We start from the raw sequence: 19,429 nt of genomic DNA on the forward strand, positions 1-19,429 counted from the left end.
AAAACTTGAGCTGTTTTCCAGCTCTTAAGCTCTTTTCTTTCTACCGTATTCTGGAGATTGTGTAGAAATTCAAATAAAAACACATGAAGTTAACAGGGTGAACTTCTGTTATTTTATATTTCTGTTATTAAGATAGAATTATCCTGGTTGAGACTCTTCATATATGTTTGCTGCTTTTTCCTTTTCTAATAGCTATTAGATCAAAGCAGCAAAGATAGCTAAATAGTTCTTTTTATGTAAAGTACCATGTACTAAGTACTTTAAACGAAAGCATCATAATCCTTAAGAATATTTTCTTTTCATAGTTGGTGTGGGGAATCAGGAAAGACTTCTCTCAAAGTAAACCACATGAAAAACACAGGAGATTTTTATATGGTTATTCATATAACTTTTCTGTAAATCTAGACATAGGAACCTTGGGTATATCTTTTTTTTTTAAAGAGAAAATTGATTTGGTCTTCTGAAATATTTTAGGAGGTTTTCCCTGCACCCTTCGTTTTCGCGTAAGGTTTTTTATACCCGATCCTAACACACTTCAGCAAGAACAAACCAGGTAACTTCTGTTTGATGTTTGCTTCCATAAACTAAGTATGTGTAAAGCCTTCCCTTCCACCTCCACGGTCTGGCAAGCTAACAGTTTATTATGTAATATAACCTTGTATAATTCTTTGTATTAAATGTGTTTTGAATTAGCAGCTTCATGTGATGATTGTAATGAATGGTTTCTGCTACAGGCAGCCCGCAATTCCAAAATACAGGCAGAAGTATAAGCCAGTTACAGAGATGTCAGTTGTTTTATTTGCACGTTGGGTTCCTTTTTGAACTCTTTATTGCTGCATATTGTTTTCATCCTCTTCTGATCCCTTAATTAACCAGATGCAATGATTAAAAAATGGGGAAGTTGAATGATTAAGCTGTCTGCATGCCTGAAGTCTGTTAATATTTTTTTTTTGTATTAGCGCTGAGTCAGTTCTGAACACACTTGGTAGATTTAATTCCAAGGGTGTGAGAGGGCGTTGTTTATTTTGTTTCAGGAAGAGCAGATAACAGTTCTTGTTTTCTGGTTCGCCCATTACTTGTAGCATACAAAGATACATAATGGTTCAGTTTATAGCAGACCTTCAACGTTTTCTTTTTTAATCTGAGTTTTGGGAGTGGTGGGGTACGTGAATTAGAAGTAATTTTCAATTAATGTGTCAAAAGGCTTGAAATACTTGTTTTGTTCAGTGCACAGGATTTAGAATTTAGAATTCACAGGCTCCCACTCATCTGGCATTTTTGTCACATTTTCATGGTTTGCCTAAATTTTAATAGCTAATTTCAGTCCCTCGAGAATATAAATAGTACAGCATTTTAAAAGGTTTTCTTACAGAGAAATGAAGTATTGACCTGTTTAGTTTTTGTTAATCATGCGGCTGTAAGCTGTTAGTTGCAAACTAAAATTATTCAAAGGTCTGCTCTGTGTGATTCTTCACTCCCAGCACTCCATACTGCCATCAAGTAATTTTGTCAAACACCCTAATATGAGAAAGACTAAATTGCTCTTGGAGGGTTGTTTAAGAGCTTTTGTCAGCATATGCTGCTTGAGGAAAGTCTCATCCTCCCTCCCTTGATCATTAAAAATAGTCCCAAGATAAACTATCACAGATTTATTTGTGTTTTTTTTTTAAAGAACTTACATCCAAGTTGGATGCTCCTGTGAGAAAGGGAGACTGGTTCTGTAATTGTTTATATTTCACAGTGTTCATTATGCCATTAATACTGTGGTCCTGGTGCTGTGGTAACGACTGTCAAAGATCTTTCAAAACTGTTGTGAGAAGAGAGTGGGTGTGTGATGACGTATTTGTAAATGCCGCTAAGCTTTATTAATCTGTTCGTATAATTTGCAAGGAAACCTACCCCCATAATAAAATAGAATTAATACTTGGAAACATTTAAACCATACCTTTTATATATGAAAATTAAATCTTTCTCTTTTCCCAAAAACTATTTCCTAGGCACTTATTCTTCTTACAACTGAAGACAGACATTGTGGAAGGAAGGTAATAACAATTTTCAACTTCTCCATAATTCTGTTGAAAATCAAAACCAATAAAACAAGCCTTTTTCTGATGGTGTCTATTGTTGCTATAAAAATGTACATCATGAAATACTGCTTTCTAAAAAATCAGTTGCTTGGAAACACTGCAAATTTTTGCATAGCTCAATTATTAAGAACAGTTGAGGAGTCTGTTGTGAATGAGGTGTAGGAGATGGTGTTTCTGCACACACAACGTCTGCTTGAGACGCCCTCTTTCTGCAAAGCATGGTGTGCTAGACAGTATTCTAAACACGAGGGGCCTTCTGTAAGCTGCAGTAACAGGAAGGGAATAGCAAAGGGCTGTTCATACTACTGTTTCTTACTGTTTCTCGTGGTCACGGGGTATCTTCCTGATCGAGTGAACATACACCCAATGGTTGTTTTGCCTGTGATTCCTGTATGTTTGTACATTAAACAAACAAGCACCTTCTCTTTCCTTATCTGCAATCCTAAAGGCAATTTAGGATTTCATAGTAGGTTATGGAGTCACTTTTGGATAATATATCAGAGCTTGCCATGTATACATATAAAATTAGCATTTGGCTAATTTTAGTGTTTGTGTCTAGTTCCAAATATACCAGACTGCAGCTATTAAAATAATGTCCAGAGACCTATAAAAATCCCTTCTTTTGTTTCCAGAATACGCATCTAGCGTTACCCAGCTAGCCTGTGATGTACAGTCTTACTTTGCTTTGACAGTCGATCTGTGTAAGAAAAAAATTGGACACCCTCTGAAGATAAACAAGACCTTATCTACAGAACTAATTACAAATACATAGTTAATGTTTGCATTTATACTGTTTGTCTAAATGAAAATATTTTCCCCCTTTCCAGGTTGTCTTGCCCCCTTAATTCTGCTGTTGTCCTGGCATCGTATGCAGTACAGTGTAAGTAACAATCTTTCTTTTGTTAATAAATCTATTTGACCAACCACCTTCTCTGCTGTTCTGCGGTGAAAACTAAGGGAAGATTTCTTTCCTTGTCTGCTGGTGTGGAATGTCAAAAGTGCTACAGATGTTGCTTTGTGGCATTTGTAGGGGAAGGGAAAGTTACTAATGACAAACTTCAGATATTCTACATAGAAAAAGTGTGCTTATTGTGTCTGTCCAAAAAAAAAAAAAACCAAAAAACAATAATGGTATTCTTATATTTGTGTGCTTGTAGAATGTGTACTGCTGACAAAAAAAAAAAAAAAGGCACATTTTCATTGCCATTGGAAACAAAACGAAGCTTAGTGTTTGTTACAGTAACTACAGGAAGGCATTCCAGGGAAATAAGAGATCATCTAGAGAACAGTTAAGGGGAAGGTAAATTGATTACTGTGATTAAGAAACTCAAATGTTCTTATGTAATGTTTTTTCAGGAAATACTGATTTGTTAGATATGTAAAAACTGGCAGTTTGCAATATGTTAAGGTGACTCTGCTTCCAATATCTTACATCCTTGTCCTCTGCCTGCTGCTAGCAAAAAGAATTTCTAAGGGTAATATTAGGAAAATAAAAATATTTTATTTTTGTATTTAAAAAAAAAGATTGCAGAGCAACCATAGTAGAATAGTTGTATAATTACTTTGACATTAGCAATGTCCACAGGAATGATTATAGGAAGGCATGAAACTAAAAAATTAAAATTCAGTTTTCAAAGGAGAAAGTATAAAGAGTGGCAAGCATGGGTCTCTGAAAATCCTACGTAACTGAACAATCCACTTTTATGTTTATTGTGTTTTTCATCCTTCTATTAAATGGATCTTTAACCACATTCAGGATTAATAAGAACAGTTGAAGCCAGAACATGTTTTCCATGGTAGGCTAGTCTCCTAGTTTTGTTGCAAAAGAGAATGCCTACGTACTCATGTGTCTGTGGAACACAGCAGGGCACTGGAACACTGAAACACTCAAAGATGCTAAGTGCAACGTTGGCAACATGGTTGTGCTAAAGCAAGAAAATTAAAGGGTACACTGAGGAGTGCAGATACTTTTGTTCATCCTGAACTTGTGATTGATTTTCAAAATGAGCTATGTCACTGGTAGCGTACCCCAAATGACAAAGTAATTCCTGTTTCCGTTTGGTTTTTGTGAGATCTCCCTTTTCAGTGCTTTTGATACCTAATGATGCAGCAAGTTTTATGAAAGCAGAATGACAGATCAGTAAAGGTTGTGGAAGCATACTAGTGTGTTTTAATATCTAGTGATACTTTTTAAGGAGAGTTTAAGTTTTTGGGTAGGAGGTATCTGCTTGTTAAAAAGCAATTGTCCATGGGTGGTTTTACCTGAGCTGTTTCCTGTTAATGCAGCTTCTTGGTGTTTTTCAGGCTGCTGTTTCCTTTAACTTCCATTGTATGCAGAGGGAGAGCTCACAGCTCTTTGATAACTTTATGCTTATTTAAAAGGTGGAGCAGTTGTCACTAGGGGGAAGGTTGAAATTGATGTCTTTCACTGTGCATGAAGCCTGATGTTTGATATTTCTGTTCTTGTATTTAACTATAATCTTTACATATGGCACTTGTATGATTGACCTTCATGGGCTTCTTTTGAGTTTTGCAAGCAGATACTTGGTGATGGCTGCTGTGCTGTTAGGATGTTCGTTGTCTCCGTTGCTCATTGAAGGGATTTTTGCGTCTAGTACTGCTGTTCTAAAATAAAGAAAACCCTGTCGTGGTAATCTTTACCTTCATGACACACCCTGCGTTGTCTGGTGGTGCTAACTTACGGGGGAATACAAATGTGTGTGAATAGTGCGTTTGGTTAAATAGCATGTGACTCAACTTGATTACCTATTCAGTTCAGACACTTGTAACTGATGCATTTATGAATATTAAACTATCAGTGAGTTTTGAAATACTTTTTTAAAGAAAGCGTACTAAGGTGAATTTCAAATGATTTCAAAATTTGTGAGACTGAAGCATGCTCCTCTAAATAACAATCTAATGCAAGATTGTATCCCTTGTTTTCTACCACTGTAAAATGGCAATGTTGTATAGTCTATAAAATTAAATAACAGATGTGTATCATGTGTCACTTCTTATTTTATATGTCATGTAGCTGATTTAGCTACACTTACTTTCTGTTCCTGCCTGTAGTAAGTTCCCGTTTCCAAGACACTCTAAATGTGCCTGACTACAAGTATGCAAGAGGTCCCATGGATTTGGTGGAAGTTTTTGCTCGCTTGTGCGTTTGTCCTTTGCTAGTCTGGGACTTGAATCTAAAACAGCTGCAAAGCCAACGCAAAATGCTATGAATACTTCTAAGCTTTCTTTTTCCTCAGCATGAGTTGTTCAGTCATTCATTGTGACTGTCTTTTTTTCCTTTTTCTGCTTTTAAGCGGTATTTGTCTTACCTCCTGTGATACGGTTCCCTTCTCAGTTGTGCTTGGAGTTCTGCAGCACACTGCTGTCTTTCTTCCTGAATTTATTCAGGAAGGCGTTGATGGGTTGCTTGAGATTTAAGTGGACTTCAATCTCTTTGAAGAAAAAGAAGGCAGGCAAGGGTGAAGAATTTAGGAAAGGTGAACTTAGCATGCAGGTTCCTCAGGAGCTAAGAGTTTCTTACAGTTTGGAGAACCCCAGCAAGAGTGTGCCAAAGGCTGAGATCCTGTCTGCCTCAGAAGAGGAGGCAGGCTGGAAAATTTAGGGGAACATCAGTTCATGAAATCAACAGAATATCTACAGTGAGAGTTGCACCACATAATTTCCCCTGCCACTTTCTTCTTGCCCGATTCTTCTAACTTAGCTTCATTTTACCCTTCTTTTTACCATTTTACCCATCTTGTTTATATAAAATTCATTGAAACCTTTGGCTTCCTTTGCAGAGACCTTCCACTTTGCAGCTAGCACTTGTTTTTTTTTTTTTTGTCAGTGGTGGATTATTATTATTATTATTTGCATTTTTGTTCATGGTTCTTGCCCATTCTTCATTCTTTTTTGAAGGGAAATATTGTTCTGAAGTACATCGTGTAGGCTGATGCATGTACTTGAAGATCAGTCAAGGTTCCTGCTACTCCAGGGCACCTGTAACCCTTATACTTTGGAACCAAAATCAGATTTGATAAATTCAGAGAACTTTGACTTGAGTTTCCAACGTTTGAAGTTATTTACCAGATGTGTATGTGGCCTGTCCATTGTTCTGAAGCCTGCAGCAATGCTGTTTAATCATAGGAGACTTTTATTGTGTCCTATAGTGCTTGTCATCAACAGTACCAGCGTGTTATCTGTGGTGGTGATGAACCCCTCAATACTAGAATCCTGCTTGGAGAGATGAGTTGAAATACCTGCCCATTTTCTTCCATGTGGTTCCCTGTGGTCTAGGTTACTGGTTTGGGGCTTGCTGGCAGCTTTTCATACAACCACTCTTCTATGATCATCCTAACAGCTTTTATACAGCAGCTTTCCTGCTGTTCGGGACTGTTCTTCCTTAATTATGTTTTACAGTTGTGATAAGCAATACAGAGGACACTTCAGGAGATTATTACTTCAAATGTTGTTTGTCTGAGGTTCTTCCACTACGCTGCAAATAACTGAATCTGTAACACTTTAAAACATTGAAGTAGTACAGTGCTGTAATCTCTGGAGTGGAAAATCCCAGACTGGGATACTGGCTAATACTGTGGCTGAAGGAGCTGACTTTTTACAGTGCCTTGTAGACCAGGTACTATTTCGTCTGTATTTGTAAGGTAGACGAACCTTTTAATAAGTACTTCTGCGTAACATAACTAAAAAGGCAATAGAACAGTTACCAAGGATCAAGGTCCATGTGGTGTGTTGTTATACCCACGATAATGAGTTGTAGTGAATTGTGAGGTACAACATGTGACTGATCGGTGGAGTTTTAAGGTGTATTAGCTCCACAAATCCTCCTAGTGTTTTGGGAATACTGATAATTATTCCTTTTCGTAAGCATTTTATAAACTTTGCCCCTACCCCCACAGTTTTTCAAGAGAAATACGCCTTGTACTTTGGATATGCTTTGTTCTTCTCAACACATTTTCTGATTGTAACTAGATGGTTTCTGAAGGTACAGTTTGTATTTAAGATTTAGAAGTAGCAAATCACTAGAACTCATTTTCAGCTGTTTTTTTTTTGCTTTCCATGTTTTTCAACTTTTGTCAGAGTTTTCAGCATCTGATTATCTTTTTTATTTTTTATTTTTTAAATAAAATGCATCATGATGATTATGACTCATTTTTCTTTCTGGAGTGTTAATGAATAGATAACTTTGAGACCACCATTGTGTATGTATAATTGCCATTTATTTCTACAAATGTTTCTGTACTATTATATCCATCTCACCACAAAGTGACCAGCTTCCATAAGTGTATTCAACAACAATTTATATTTGTCATCAGCGAAACAAGTTGGTTTTATCCATGTGTTAGCTAGCTCTTCTTGCCCAGTGGGGAATTCATGCTTGCTTACTTAGTGGTTCTCTGAGTTAAGAGTTCATATTCTTGTCCTTATTTAGTTACAGGTTGCTTTTGTTGAAACAGTTTTGATTCTCTTAACATCCGCTTAAGATTTTTTTGGTCATTTTTGTTGTCTTTTTCTGATAACTGTTTTCAATGTAGTATCTTTAACTTCTACATCTACATGGATTTTCACTCATTTCAATGCTCCTTTTAATTATTATTTTTTAATAAGTGTTTCCATTCTTATGTTGTTTCTTCAAAACTGAACTCTGGTGTAGTGGATTTTATTCCACATTCCAGAAGCATTTCCATAATTAGTAGTCACAACTTCTCAACAGTAGCTAGCAAAGTCTAAACTTTTTGAACTGTGGAGATAAGGATGCATCTTTTCTTTCTGCACCTCAGTGTCCTCGTGAAGATAAATTGGTCATCAGCCTTCAATATTACATTTCACTCTCATTTCATCACATTATTGCCATCCTCATGTGGAGACCAGTCCTGTGGCCCTAACTATATTTTAATCCTGCATTACAATTTTATTACCTGAGGATTTTTACTCCTTGGTAAAAAGTCAGCTAATTTAACTTTTGACTTAAACTTCCTTTCATGCCACTCCTTCAATGTCTTGAGCAATTGCTTTTCCTATATAACTCATCTTCTAAAGTTGTCCCATTATTTGGTAATTTTCGGTTCCACTGGGAACTCGATCTGCTTATGTAATTATCCTCTTTTAAAACCAGGCAATTCAGTTCACTTTATTCATGTAACTTAAAATATTCAACCCTGCAAAAAGTTACAAACTCAGTGCAAAACTACTTGATCATTTTCAGATATACTTCTCAGGTCTTTGGAAAATTGACACTAAATGTATTTTCAGGGACTAGCTTCTGTAGGCACTCCTTTGGATCGAAATGTTTGTAGTATCTGTGACTAATTCCACATCATGTTTAGTAAATGAAGCATTCGTACATCAGCCTTCTTGTATCCATAGTTATTTAGAGTGCCCATATGCATAAACAGGTTTTGGTGCTATTACTTTGTCCACAAATGTTTTTGTTATTGTTAATAAGGAAACCTAGAATTGGAGACCGACTTGTCTTTTGCACCTGTAAGGATATCAGATAATTGGGGACTATTTTCTATTCCCTATATAAGTTACACAAAGCTAACAGCTTATATTTTCTACTACTGTGCTTAGTGGGGTTGCCTGACATCTTTGTGGAAATAAAGAACAAGTCCAAACTGAACTCACTATTTTGGTGCTGGTAGTCTTCAACAACAAATTAACTTTTAAAACCAGAAGCAAGCAAATAGTTATCTTGGTCATGGAGCAGAAGGCTTGCATATCAAAAATAACGTCATAAAAGTAGAACCACAGAAAGATTCAGTTTGGAAGAGGCTTCTTCAAAATCAGATGAGGTTGCTCAGGCCCTTCCTGTTCAGTTTTGAGTCGCCATTGCTCAATTGTTCAATTTTCTTTAATTTTACCTGGTTATGATGAATTAAAGCGCAACAGATGATTAGAATGGGGAAATGTTTGGAGGAAAAAAAAGAAGTTACTTTTATCCTCACTGAGTCAGTTGAATCTGCTGCTGCTGGCCTGTGTGATCAGAGCAGAAGCTATTTCAGGAGAAACTGATTGGAAAGGTCTTTACTAACGGCATCCCACCCCGTATCTTCTGGAGAAATCCATTAAAGAGCTAGAAACCTTATGGATTTTTATTCCTACTGAGGTCTTGATATGCCCTAATGCTTCTTTTTCCTATTTGGATAACTAAAATCCTGCACAAGAACATTACTCTTCCAAGATGTCTACTAATCAGCATTTATAGTTTCTCTTCAACTGTGACAGTTGGCTGGGGAGCTGGAGAAGCAAGTAGTACTCTGAGCTGCTCCCCTTGTTGCCATGACCTCAGATAGCTAGGAGGAAGAGGAAAAAAGACCAGAGCCACCACCATATTGGGAAGATGAGCAAGAAGACCCTACATCATAACCAGTGAAGGAACAACAGTTGCCCTCTTTAGAGAAGGTAAAATTATAGTAAAAATATTCTTACCTAATAAAAATAAATGAAGTGGACAACTGCATTGTCTAATTCCTGGCAATCTGGTCTCTTCCCATTGACAAGGATGTGATTCAAACTGACTGCAACAAAGCTCTGTCACCAGAACAACATTAAAAATGTATGTTATGTTTCATAGAAAAGATGAGTTATGTTAATGGCTAATAAAGGTAAAAAGTCTTCAGATGACTACTGACATCCAGAATTGTGTTTCATTTTTCCGCTGCTACTAATGCGCCCACCTTGTATGAAGTTTTCTGTTGTTTCATAGTCATAGCCTCGATCTTGATAGAAACTTGGATTTCTGTAAATATATAGGTATTCCTAAAATTATTTCAGCTTCTTGTTATACTTCTGGCTCTTCTGTCTTGTTTTCTTGTTTCATTTTGTTTTCTTCTTCTGAGGTGCATTATTTGACAGCACTATTAATATATGTGTTTTAGTTCTAATAGTAAATATTTACTCTTTTGCCAACCATTTTGATAATTTAAAATTCAGGCTACCTTTTAAAAAACCTCAACGCACTGCAGGAACATCTGTATTCAATATATCTAACTTAAATAAAAATTGGAATGATAAACATTAAGTACTCCATGCTGACAACTAGGTGTGCAGCTGCACATGTTTCTGACTGTATTTGCTTAGAAACTGTTTTTTATCATGGTGGTTCACTTTCCTAAGCTCTCTACAAGTCATGCTTTTTGGATAAGCAAGTGACAAATACTTGTTATACCCTGCATTGCAGATGCTCCATAGTTATTGTACCTGTAAGTTATTTCTGAAGTGCACAACATTTTTATTTTCTCCCTAGCCTGAATCATTTAAATCAGTCTTCTATGCTTTGTCTTTTCTGGGAAAATAGTGGTGATAGCATTGTTCCTAAATGTTTGTTCTTTGATTTAGTTGCAACCTGACATGCTGGAGTATTTGCAGTCTACACAAGTACTTTCTCTTGTGCTACTTTATACATCATACAAATAACTTCTGTGAAGCTTATTGCTTTGTAATAAAAACTTCATGCTTCTAGTAAAAAAAAAAAAATATAAAAAAAAATAAAAAAAGCAGAACACAGCACAAGTTCTAGTGATTTGCTTAAATATTCCATCATTTGGGGATTTGGTCTCTTAAGCATTTTGTGAAAGTAGTACAGTTCCAATGAAGTCCAGGTTTTAATTTACTTGCTTAATTGAAACTAGGTGTATCTGTGCCAGTTAGGAACTTTATTTGAATCGACTGCCCTCTTGCCCCAAACCTTCCATCTTTATAACAAGTAAAAGGTTTGTGAATGTTTGTGTATATCTTCCAGGACATAAATTAATGCTGACCTAATATTTAAAGAAAACTTACATAGACTGAGGCTATAGATTTATGGTCTTTTGTAGTTTCATTTGTTTTCAGTTTCACCAGCTGTGGATAAGAACCAGGTTTTATCTAGTAACTATTTAAAAATCTACACTATTTAGTATCGTTATTGAAGGGATAAAGCTTTAAGGATTGTTGTTTTTTTAGTTTATTTGGCTGTAGATGTGTTTACTTTTGGTAATAGCTTGGTAACGTTACATCTAAATCAGGAGTTATTTCTCATTTTGTATTAAATAACTTGTGTTCAGTTGTGTCAAGGTTAACAATTGCATTATTAGGGCAGAGCCACAGTAGTTAGCTTCAACAGGTTTTACTTCCCAGTGTAGAGAATAGATGCTTTTTAAGATACAGGTCTTGTTGAAGACTTCTAATCAAATAGTCAAAGATATTTCAGTGTGATTTCACTTGTCTCACTGAAGCAATTTGTTTCCCTCTAATGTTACAGTATTGGTTGTCTGTGCCAACATGGCACATGTTGCCCATGTAGTGTTTTTACAGGTTGTGATGCAAAACTGTGGTTATATGAGTAAGTACTGAGTTTTTCAGTGCCTGAGATTATGGTTAGAGCAAGCATATTTTGGGAAAAAACAAACAAACAAAAATTTCCATTGATGTCATAAAATTTGCTGCATTCAACACCGCTTGTCCTGTGGGAGATAATTTGTAATTCTTGCTTTTCCCCATATACATGCATATTTTGTCATATTTTAACAAGGAGGAGGGATTTCTCCTAAATGGTAATTAACTATGTAAACTTTCTATGTGTGTTTCTTGTTTTCTAACAGCACAACTTGGAGACTATAACGCTTCAGTACATCATTCAGGATATCTGTCCAATTACAACTTTATACCAGAGCAGAACAAAGATTTTCTTACCAAAGTAGAATCTCTACATGAGCAACACAGGTAACATTAACTTGTAATTCTCTCGTGCCCCATGAGTTCTTAAAGAAAAAAAGAAGGGGGGGATGCAAAAAGGAAGATTCAAGATTTTAGTGGTTTTATTTCGTATAACTTCTATTATACAAAATACTCGTTTTTTAGCACATAAATGCAAAATACATGTTTTTCAGTGTGTGATGCCAATGTGTTAAAACGTATCAATAAATTTCTAGTTATGACAAGCAGATCAGTTAACATTATACATTGTTAACAGTAGCTATCTAGAACACTGTACTAGATGTTTGAGGCTTTTTGGATCAAGGGCCTTTGCCTTGAAAAGGCCCATTTCTGAAATCATACAGGTTTTTTATCCACGTATGGAGGGGATATGGTGGCAGGGGGAAGACCAATACTCTTAGTGCTTTTACTCCACTCTCCTGAGTGTAATATAAAGGCTGCAATTGATTGTTCCAGTTGAAGTCTACTGCTAATTACTCTTGCTAACCCTGCTGATTTGTTCCCTGTAAGACTGCAGATTTAGAATTAGTGATGTCGATCAGATACTTGCATGCTGCATACAAATATGTTAACCTAAGAAATTGCTGCTTATATTTGAACAAATGACATCTGAGTCTCTAGACACTCATACTCTGTCCTTATCTTTATTTTTTTTTATTGCAGCAGAGCTAGTTTGCCATCCTCCCATTTTCTCTGATTTCTTGTTTTCTGCCCTGAAATATCTCCGTTTTCCTCAACCCCTAATATTCCTTTTTTTTTTTTTTTTTGTCTTTATTTCAATACTCTCACCTCTTCTTTGTTTCTTTACCACTGGTAGAGTTAGTGAGGTATAGTGGGTAGTTCTGAACTTCATGAGTGCTGCCTAGCCCAGTCCAGAGCATGCATGCTGTTGTCATTTATGGGGATAAAATGACAACAACCATTGAATTCATGCAGCATCTGTTCCTTTAGCATAGGTACTTACCAGGACTGCTTTCTGAGCCGTTTATCTGCAGGAACATAATACCTGAGGCTTCTATTTCTTCCCAATTAATTCAGTTTCCAAAAGGCTCAGAAGTCCTTAGTGAGGAACATGTAGATGTGAATTAATAAATACGGTTGTCATTAGGAAGAAGCTGACTTGGAGATTACCAAGGGAAGATTCTGAGGAGTCTGTGAGTGGGTAGGTTGAAGTCATGGCCTTAGTGCTGTCATAGCCGATGACCAATTATGTCCTGCAGAGAACAGACTAGAGATTACCATTGGTCTACATGAAGGGGTGGTTAGGTCTGTTGGAAAGTATTTTCCTTTCTAGGACCTTTCAGCGAAGCTGACGTTTTCAGTGAATGTTTTTTGGTAGATTGAAGCCATCATGATCATGAAGTCTAAGTGCTCTATTTTAAGCACTCTATTCACGTAGGTTTTAGAATTAAAGTTACAAATAATAATACTCGAATAGGCTGCATTAGCAAAAATGTTTCTTTATTCACTTATAGCCTTTTAAAAAACTTTGGTTTTCAGGACTATTTATTTCTTAGTGCAGGGAGAGGCAGACAAGTTTTGTGTATTCTAGCAGTATTTATTACATCTTCCTTTGGCATGTATTGTGAATACTGATATTAGAGACTTTTTTTTTTTTTTTGATGAAGCCAGTGCTGGTAACATATTTGACAAGAATGATTATGGTGTTCACTGGGCCTTCCAAGAAGGAAATATGAAAGGGAAAATTTCTCATCTTATGATTTGAATCATCTTCTGGCTTCTCCTCATCTCACTGAGGAAAGCAGTGTTTTGAAATGAAATTCCTACTGATATGAAGTGAGTTGGTAGTATTTGAAATAGGCCATGTGTAATATCTGAAAATTATTATCTCTTATAAATTAGATTACAGGGTTGCAAAGCCAGCCCTATGAGCATCTGTTCTTCATTCTTTCATATCCATCCTTTGGGAAACTTTTGTGGAGACAAATTAAAAGGTCATAATTGCTGAAATGCAATATAGATTTGAGAAGCCATACTGCTTCATATCTTTTATAGCTTTGCTCTATTTTCAAACTGATTTTTGTATTTCGCCAGATTTGAGAAGGTAGGTAGTTCTATGATCAGGTTTACGTGAGACACTTCAGTGTGCAATAGCTGTTGGGAAAGCAACCGTTTTCATATCAAATCGGTAAAGCTTCAGAAATATTCCTTCTGTGTTCATAACTCTGTAGAGTGATTTTTTCATTCTGTATGTGTTTTTATTATTATTTTTATTTTTTTAACTTAAGCACCCAGATTTCATAAGGTGTGGCTATTACCGAAACTGATACTGCTATCCTAGTGCTTGCTAGATTTAGCTGTCAGTTTGAAGAAATTGAGGCATTTGAAACTTCATACTGTGCTTACATTCTACGTGATTGTTTGTCTTTCAGTGTCAACAGCTATAATAACTGTAAGGAGGTACCAAAATCAGTTTTCTCTTTCCTGTTTATTTCACTGAGTAACTACTACCTGCTTAAGAACCTGTGGTTTAGCTTTCTCTTTATTAGAGTAGGAGGTGAAACAGAAAAAAAGTCTTAGTGCTGAGGCATTTTTTAGTGGTCTTTCAAGACACAAGACTTGATTGATCTGATGTACATGATGCATGCAAGCTGAGAATTAAAACTTGCAAGCATGTCTTGTTGGTATGCATCAGACTTTCCCCACCTTTCTGAAAAGTTCTTGATCCAAATTTTAAAGATGACAATGATATACTGCTGCAAACAGCAGGTGTTCTGAATACAACAGTAGCCATTGTGTTGGTTTTTCCCCCTCAGCCTTTTTGATATAAATTGACCTTGTGTCTTCTGCTATTTTTTTTATTTTTTTAAATCAAGATGCAGTAGTCAGTGTAGATGTGAGTCTCAGTAAGTAGTTTGTCTGCAAGCAGCTTATATTACTTGTAGTCTTTATTCTAATGTTGTGACATATTCAAACCACGCTTCTGTCAAAGGCTTTCTGGCTCAGGATCACTTCCAGTCTTTCTAATCAGTTTTATGGAGCATAATGTAATATTTCTTAGAGTGGTGGTTTCAGGGAAGATTAGTATGATGGTCTGGGATTTAAGAGGATGGATAAGTAACTTGAAGTAATAGATGTCCATCTTTTGAGGTAAAACTTCATTTATTTTTTTTTAAAAAAAAAAAAAAGGAATTACTGCTTTATTGAGAATGCCTTTCTATCTGGAGTTCTAACTTCATATAATGTTACATGTTTTTCTTACAAGTTGTTGGTTTAAATTACATTTGATTAACATATTTTTGTCCTTAGTTTCGGAAGAATTCTTTTACCTGCACTTAGTTGTAGCTATGATAGAAAAGACATCAGATACCATCCTGCCTCAATGTGTGTAGGTAATAATCAGTTGGTCTCTGGTCTGACAGTTCTCCAACATGCTGTAGTGCCTGAAGCACTGGTCTGCACTGCAAGGCCAGGATCACTGCTGGCACAGCACAATGGCAGTAGGCTACAGCAGGTTCTGGATTAGTGGGATGTTGTTGGATCGGTTCACAACAGAGAAAAACTTCTTCGCCCTACAATTTGTTGGAAGCAATTACCTTTTTATCATAAGTAGGGGATCTGGTGTAGCTGCACTTCGATCCTCTCAGGTGAATAATTAGTAGGCTGCATGAGATAACTTATCTAGGTAGAGATTACTTTTGGATTCTTTGGTTTTTAAAGCTCCTAGTCAATTCCATGTAGCCCTTCCATAAAGTTATAAAATCAGTTTATTAGATGTGGGGATGTTTGAGTTCTTCTCTTTGAAAGCAAACATCTCACAGAATCTTAGAAGTTTCCTAGAAAACTGTGAGATAGATTCCTTTTAAGTCTTGCACGCATCTAGCTGCAGGGGAAAATGGATTTTAGGACTTTATGTTTATTAATTATGAATAAACTCAAATGGTTCTTCCTTGGTGAGTTTTATAACTTGTTTAATATTCTCCCTCCCTCTCCCACTGTATTTTTGAGTAGATTCCTGCTTCTAATCTTTCTTCTAGATAACTTTCTTCTGAGAGGCTATGCAATATAGAATGTATAGGGATAGAGCTTCTCATTGTAGAAGAAGCCTTTGCAGGGGAATTGTTTCTTTACCCCTTTAAACAAAACAGGTAAAAATGATTTTTCTAAAAATATTGATGCAGAATGGCTGAGGTGATGACAGTGGTTTTGGTTTGCTCAATTTTGAGAGGTGTTTAGGAGGCCCTTCACAAGTTAAATGCTTTGTGGCACTATTTAATGAGGTTTGTATGTCAGACACTGGGCTGTAGGATTATTATTTTTTTTCCTGCATTTGGAATAAAAGTAATTTCATGTCTCTTATTTTTGACTCTGGTCTGCATCTTTTTTTCTCTTTTAGTGGCCTCAAGCAATCTGAAGCAGAGTCCTGCTACATAAATATAGCGCGAACACTTGATTTCTATGGAGTGGAATTGCACAGTGGTAGAGTATGTTTACATTGCAATATTTCACTTGGATTTTTTTTTATACACCTTTTTGTAGATATATTCATAGCAGTACAAACAGTAGCATTTTTTGGGGGGGAGGAGTACAAAGGAAAGGAAATGGTCAAAGTGATCAGAAATATGAACTGTCTGTGCTCATAACAACTGATAAGAACATCAGGACAGGCCACTTATGAGACCATTGTTAAGATATCTTGATACAAATGCAATGGTTGTGGGTAAGTAATCTAGAATACATAAACAAATTTCTTATGTTCTTGTCTTCTGACAATGTAAAAAGTTACCCGTAAATGTTAAGTAAGTGTCTTCTTAAACCTGACATTGTCTAGATTCATTGTGCATTGCCATCTCTGTCACGTTTCTGCCATACTGAAGAACCCTTTACTGTCACACTTGAGATTTCTGTGTGTGCCCTTAACTTGACCAGTCTATTCCTTTTAATTTCTATTGTAGCCCAGTATTTTGGTAAGCAACCAAAGTGTGCTGGACTGCTCTCTGTGGGTAGCAGTGTCTTCTGGAGATACCTGCTTAAACAGCACATTTCTGTTTTCCAGCAGATTGTTTCATATTTAATGACCTGGAGCTCAGGATGTCAGGCTGCTGGTCATGAGCCCCTACTGTGCATGACACCAAGCTGTGTTTAGTATAATCTAAATCAAACAGTACAAATTTGAGTGAAAGCCTTCTCTATTCCAGGCTGCTAAGATGCAGACTGTCTTGCTAATATTTCAGTCCAAATTAGTATTTTTGTTACAATTCATATATATTTTTTTTTAATAAAGCCTATGAGAAAAGTAATAGTAATGCATTTTATCAGAGTGGACATTCCTGGCATTCTGTTCTGGTACATACTCTTTCATTTGCTAAGTGCTTTGCCTGTACTGCAGCAGCCCTACAGATGAATGTTCATCCTTTGGTCTCATCTGGTAGCTCACGTTGGCTGTAAACATTTTTCTGATGTTTGAAACAGTCTGCTGCAATGGTCTCTGTTTCTGAAGTTTGCGGTGAAGGTTGGATGTCCATGCCTCCCCGTGCTTTGGCTGAGGCTACTACATTATACGCCAGCTTTAGCAGAGATTTTTGGCATTCCTCTTCATAGCCTCCCATGCTTAGTACTGCTCTTAAATCACTCTTCCTATTTTGTCAAATTCTAGTGCTTTGAACAATTGCTAGTAAAAGCTAGTTATAAAACTGTCTTTTTGAAAGGCTTTTGTCTCTGTGAATCCTTATGATTCAGCTCTTCCCTTGCTGCTAAAATAAAGTCTTGGTCCTCTTAGATATTCTATATGGCAAAGAAGCCAGGTAACAACTGGGTTTTATACTAATGGCCAAAAGAAGCTGGTGCAGGTCAAGCACTTTGCAGAAGTTGTGTGAGCATTTTTCTAGCGACCAAACATGACACTTGCAGTAGTGAATTAATCTGAGTTCAGTTTTTATCTGCAATCACTTTTACTTTACTCTGAAGATCAGCCTGAGCTTTTAAAAGTGTTATATTCTAAATTGAAATACTATTAAGAAACTCAAGAGGGTGAATTTAATACCTCAAAACTAAGAATTTAGGAAGCCTCAATAAAATCTCCTTTTTGCACTGTCATCTGATGAATAATTAGTCTGATATTAACCCATCTTTCATTTTTATTCAGAGGAAGGGACCTTGTAGAAAACAAAGGGAAACTTGTAGAACCATGCTATTTCCACATCTATGAAAGTCCAGATGACAATCGTAATTAAAAAATGACTCAGTGTTTAACTAAGAAGATCCCTGGCACGATCGTTTTTTTAGCATTATAAGTACTTTTTTATGACTATCTCTATAAAGAAATAGGCAAAAAGAAAAGCATATGTGTGATAGGCAATTCTTATTTGTGCGGTTTAATGGCACAAATGTTTTGAAAGGGAAATGACTGCACATCTACATCTTCTTTCTATTGTAAGACCCTATTTCTTTGCTAGTTCAAGGTCTTATTTTTCTTCGTTTCACAAACCTTACTTGTTTAACACAACAATTCATTTTAATAATATAATTAATTATAATAAATAGCATGGAAGATTTTGGACAGAGGTGGGAGGGCAATTTATTCTGGCACAGCTTCTGGAAAAAAAAGAGTAGTTTTGGCCTAAATAATCCCCATTAAGTGTTTAGCTAATCCTATTTCTGCTGAATCACATAGTTTTTCTAGTTTTTCTCCTAAAGCTGTTTTCCTTCAGCCTATTGATTTTTGAAAGCTGGAACTTGGAGTAATCTTCACATGCCAATAAAACAGATTTCTGCTCCGCATTAGGTTGGCATTAGCATGGCAGGGGCAGCTAAATTACATCCGATTCATCTGCTAAAGCGCCTCCGTTTTCTCCCAATTGTATTAAAATACATGGATGCCAGTTTAGGACTACTGTAATATGCTGACACAACTCTGGCAATCCAGGAGCCTCTTCAGATGGACATTCAACTACCTCCTGCAGCAGCACTCTTTGGAAAAGTGGGGCAGTGGGTATCTAGGGATTGGTAATCGTTTCAGTTGACTCTGCACTACCCAGAGATTAAGCTTATTTGGACAGCAACCTACATAATAATTTTCCTATATTAAACTCTCAGAAATAGAATCAATGTCTCTCTCATCTTCTCAGTATTTGGTGCCAATGCACTATTTATTAAATAGGTTATGCTCTTTCTCTGTGAACTGCTGTGGTATTTCACTGGAGGTTTTTAAACTGTGTTGCAAATTGAGTTCAGCTTCATTCGGTCATACACCTGTATCATACTTTTATTCAACTATTTTTAAAGGATTTACTATAGACTTTCTGCTATTTTTAGACTGTATGGTGCATGGTCTGTTCTTCTGTACCTTACAGAAGAAAGGTCTTATTCTTCTGTGCCTTAGGAAGAAATAAGGGTTGGATGTACAAGATGACTCTGTATTAAATGAGCACAGAGTACCATCTAGAGGAGCAGCTAAGCTACAGAAGGCTTTAAGAGAATCCGTTACCTTTGGCCATCTCTTATAAAATATTCTGAAGCTACTTTTGAGTCAAACCTGGTATTTTAACCAATGGGTTCCGTGTTTACATGTAGATTTATGCTTATATTCAGCTCTGATTAGAAACTTGTGTATAATGTACTAGAACATGTCAATCATAATGAAATGTAACTTCTGTAACATCAAT

General features: G+C 36.2%; 1 protein-coding gene across 7 annotated transcripts in view; it reads left to right on the forward strand.

Moving 5' to 3' along the window:
- Nucleotides 1-19,429, forward strand: part of PTPN3 (protein tyrosine phosphatase non-receptor type 3) — a 160,104-nt gene that overhangs the window by 77,909 nt on the left and 62,766 nt on the right. For 6 of the 7 annotated variants that reach the window (XM_072034894.1, XM_027451801.3, XM_027451802.3 and 3 more), the window contains 5 exons: nt 475-553; nt 1,998-2,042; nt 2,915-2,967; nt 11,690-11,810; nt 16,162-16,249. In XM_072034894.1, coding sequence (XP_071890995.1) covers nt 475-553; nt 1,998-2,042; nt 2,915-2,967; nt 11,690-11,810; nt 16,162-16,249 — 386 coding nt within the window. Of the gene's footprint in view, nt 1-474; nt 554-1,997; nt 2,043-2,914; nt 2,968-9,362; nt 9,510-11,689; nt 11,811-16,161; nt 16,250-19,429 lie in introns of those variants that run through there. The other variant, XM_013104513.5, reaches the window with a different exon arrangement.

This window comes from Anas platyrhynchos, chromosome 2 (assembly GCF_047663525.1).
Source record: "Anas platyrhynchos isolate ZD024472 breed Pekin duck chromosome 2, IASCAAS_PekinDuck_T2T, whole genome shotgun sequence".
NCBI classification, from domain to species: Eukaryota; Metazoa; Chordata; class Aves; order Anseriformes; family Anatidae; genus Anas; species Anas platyrhynchos.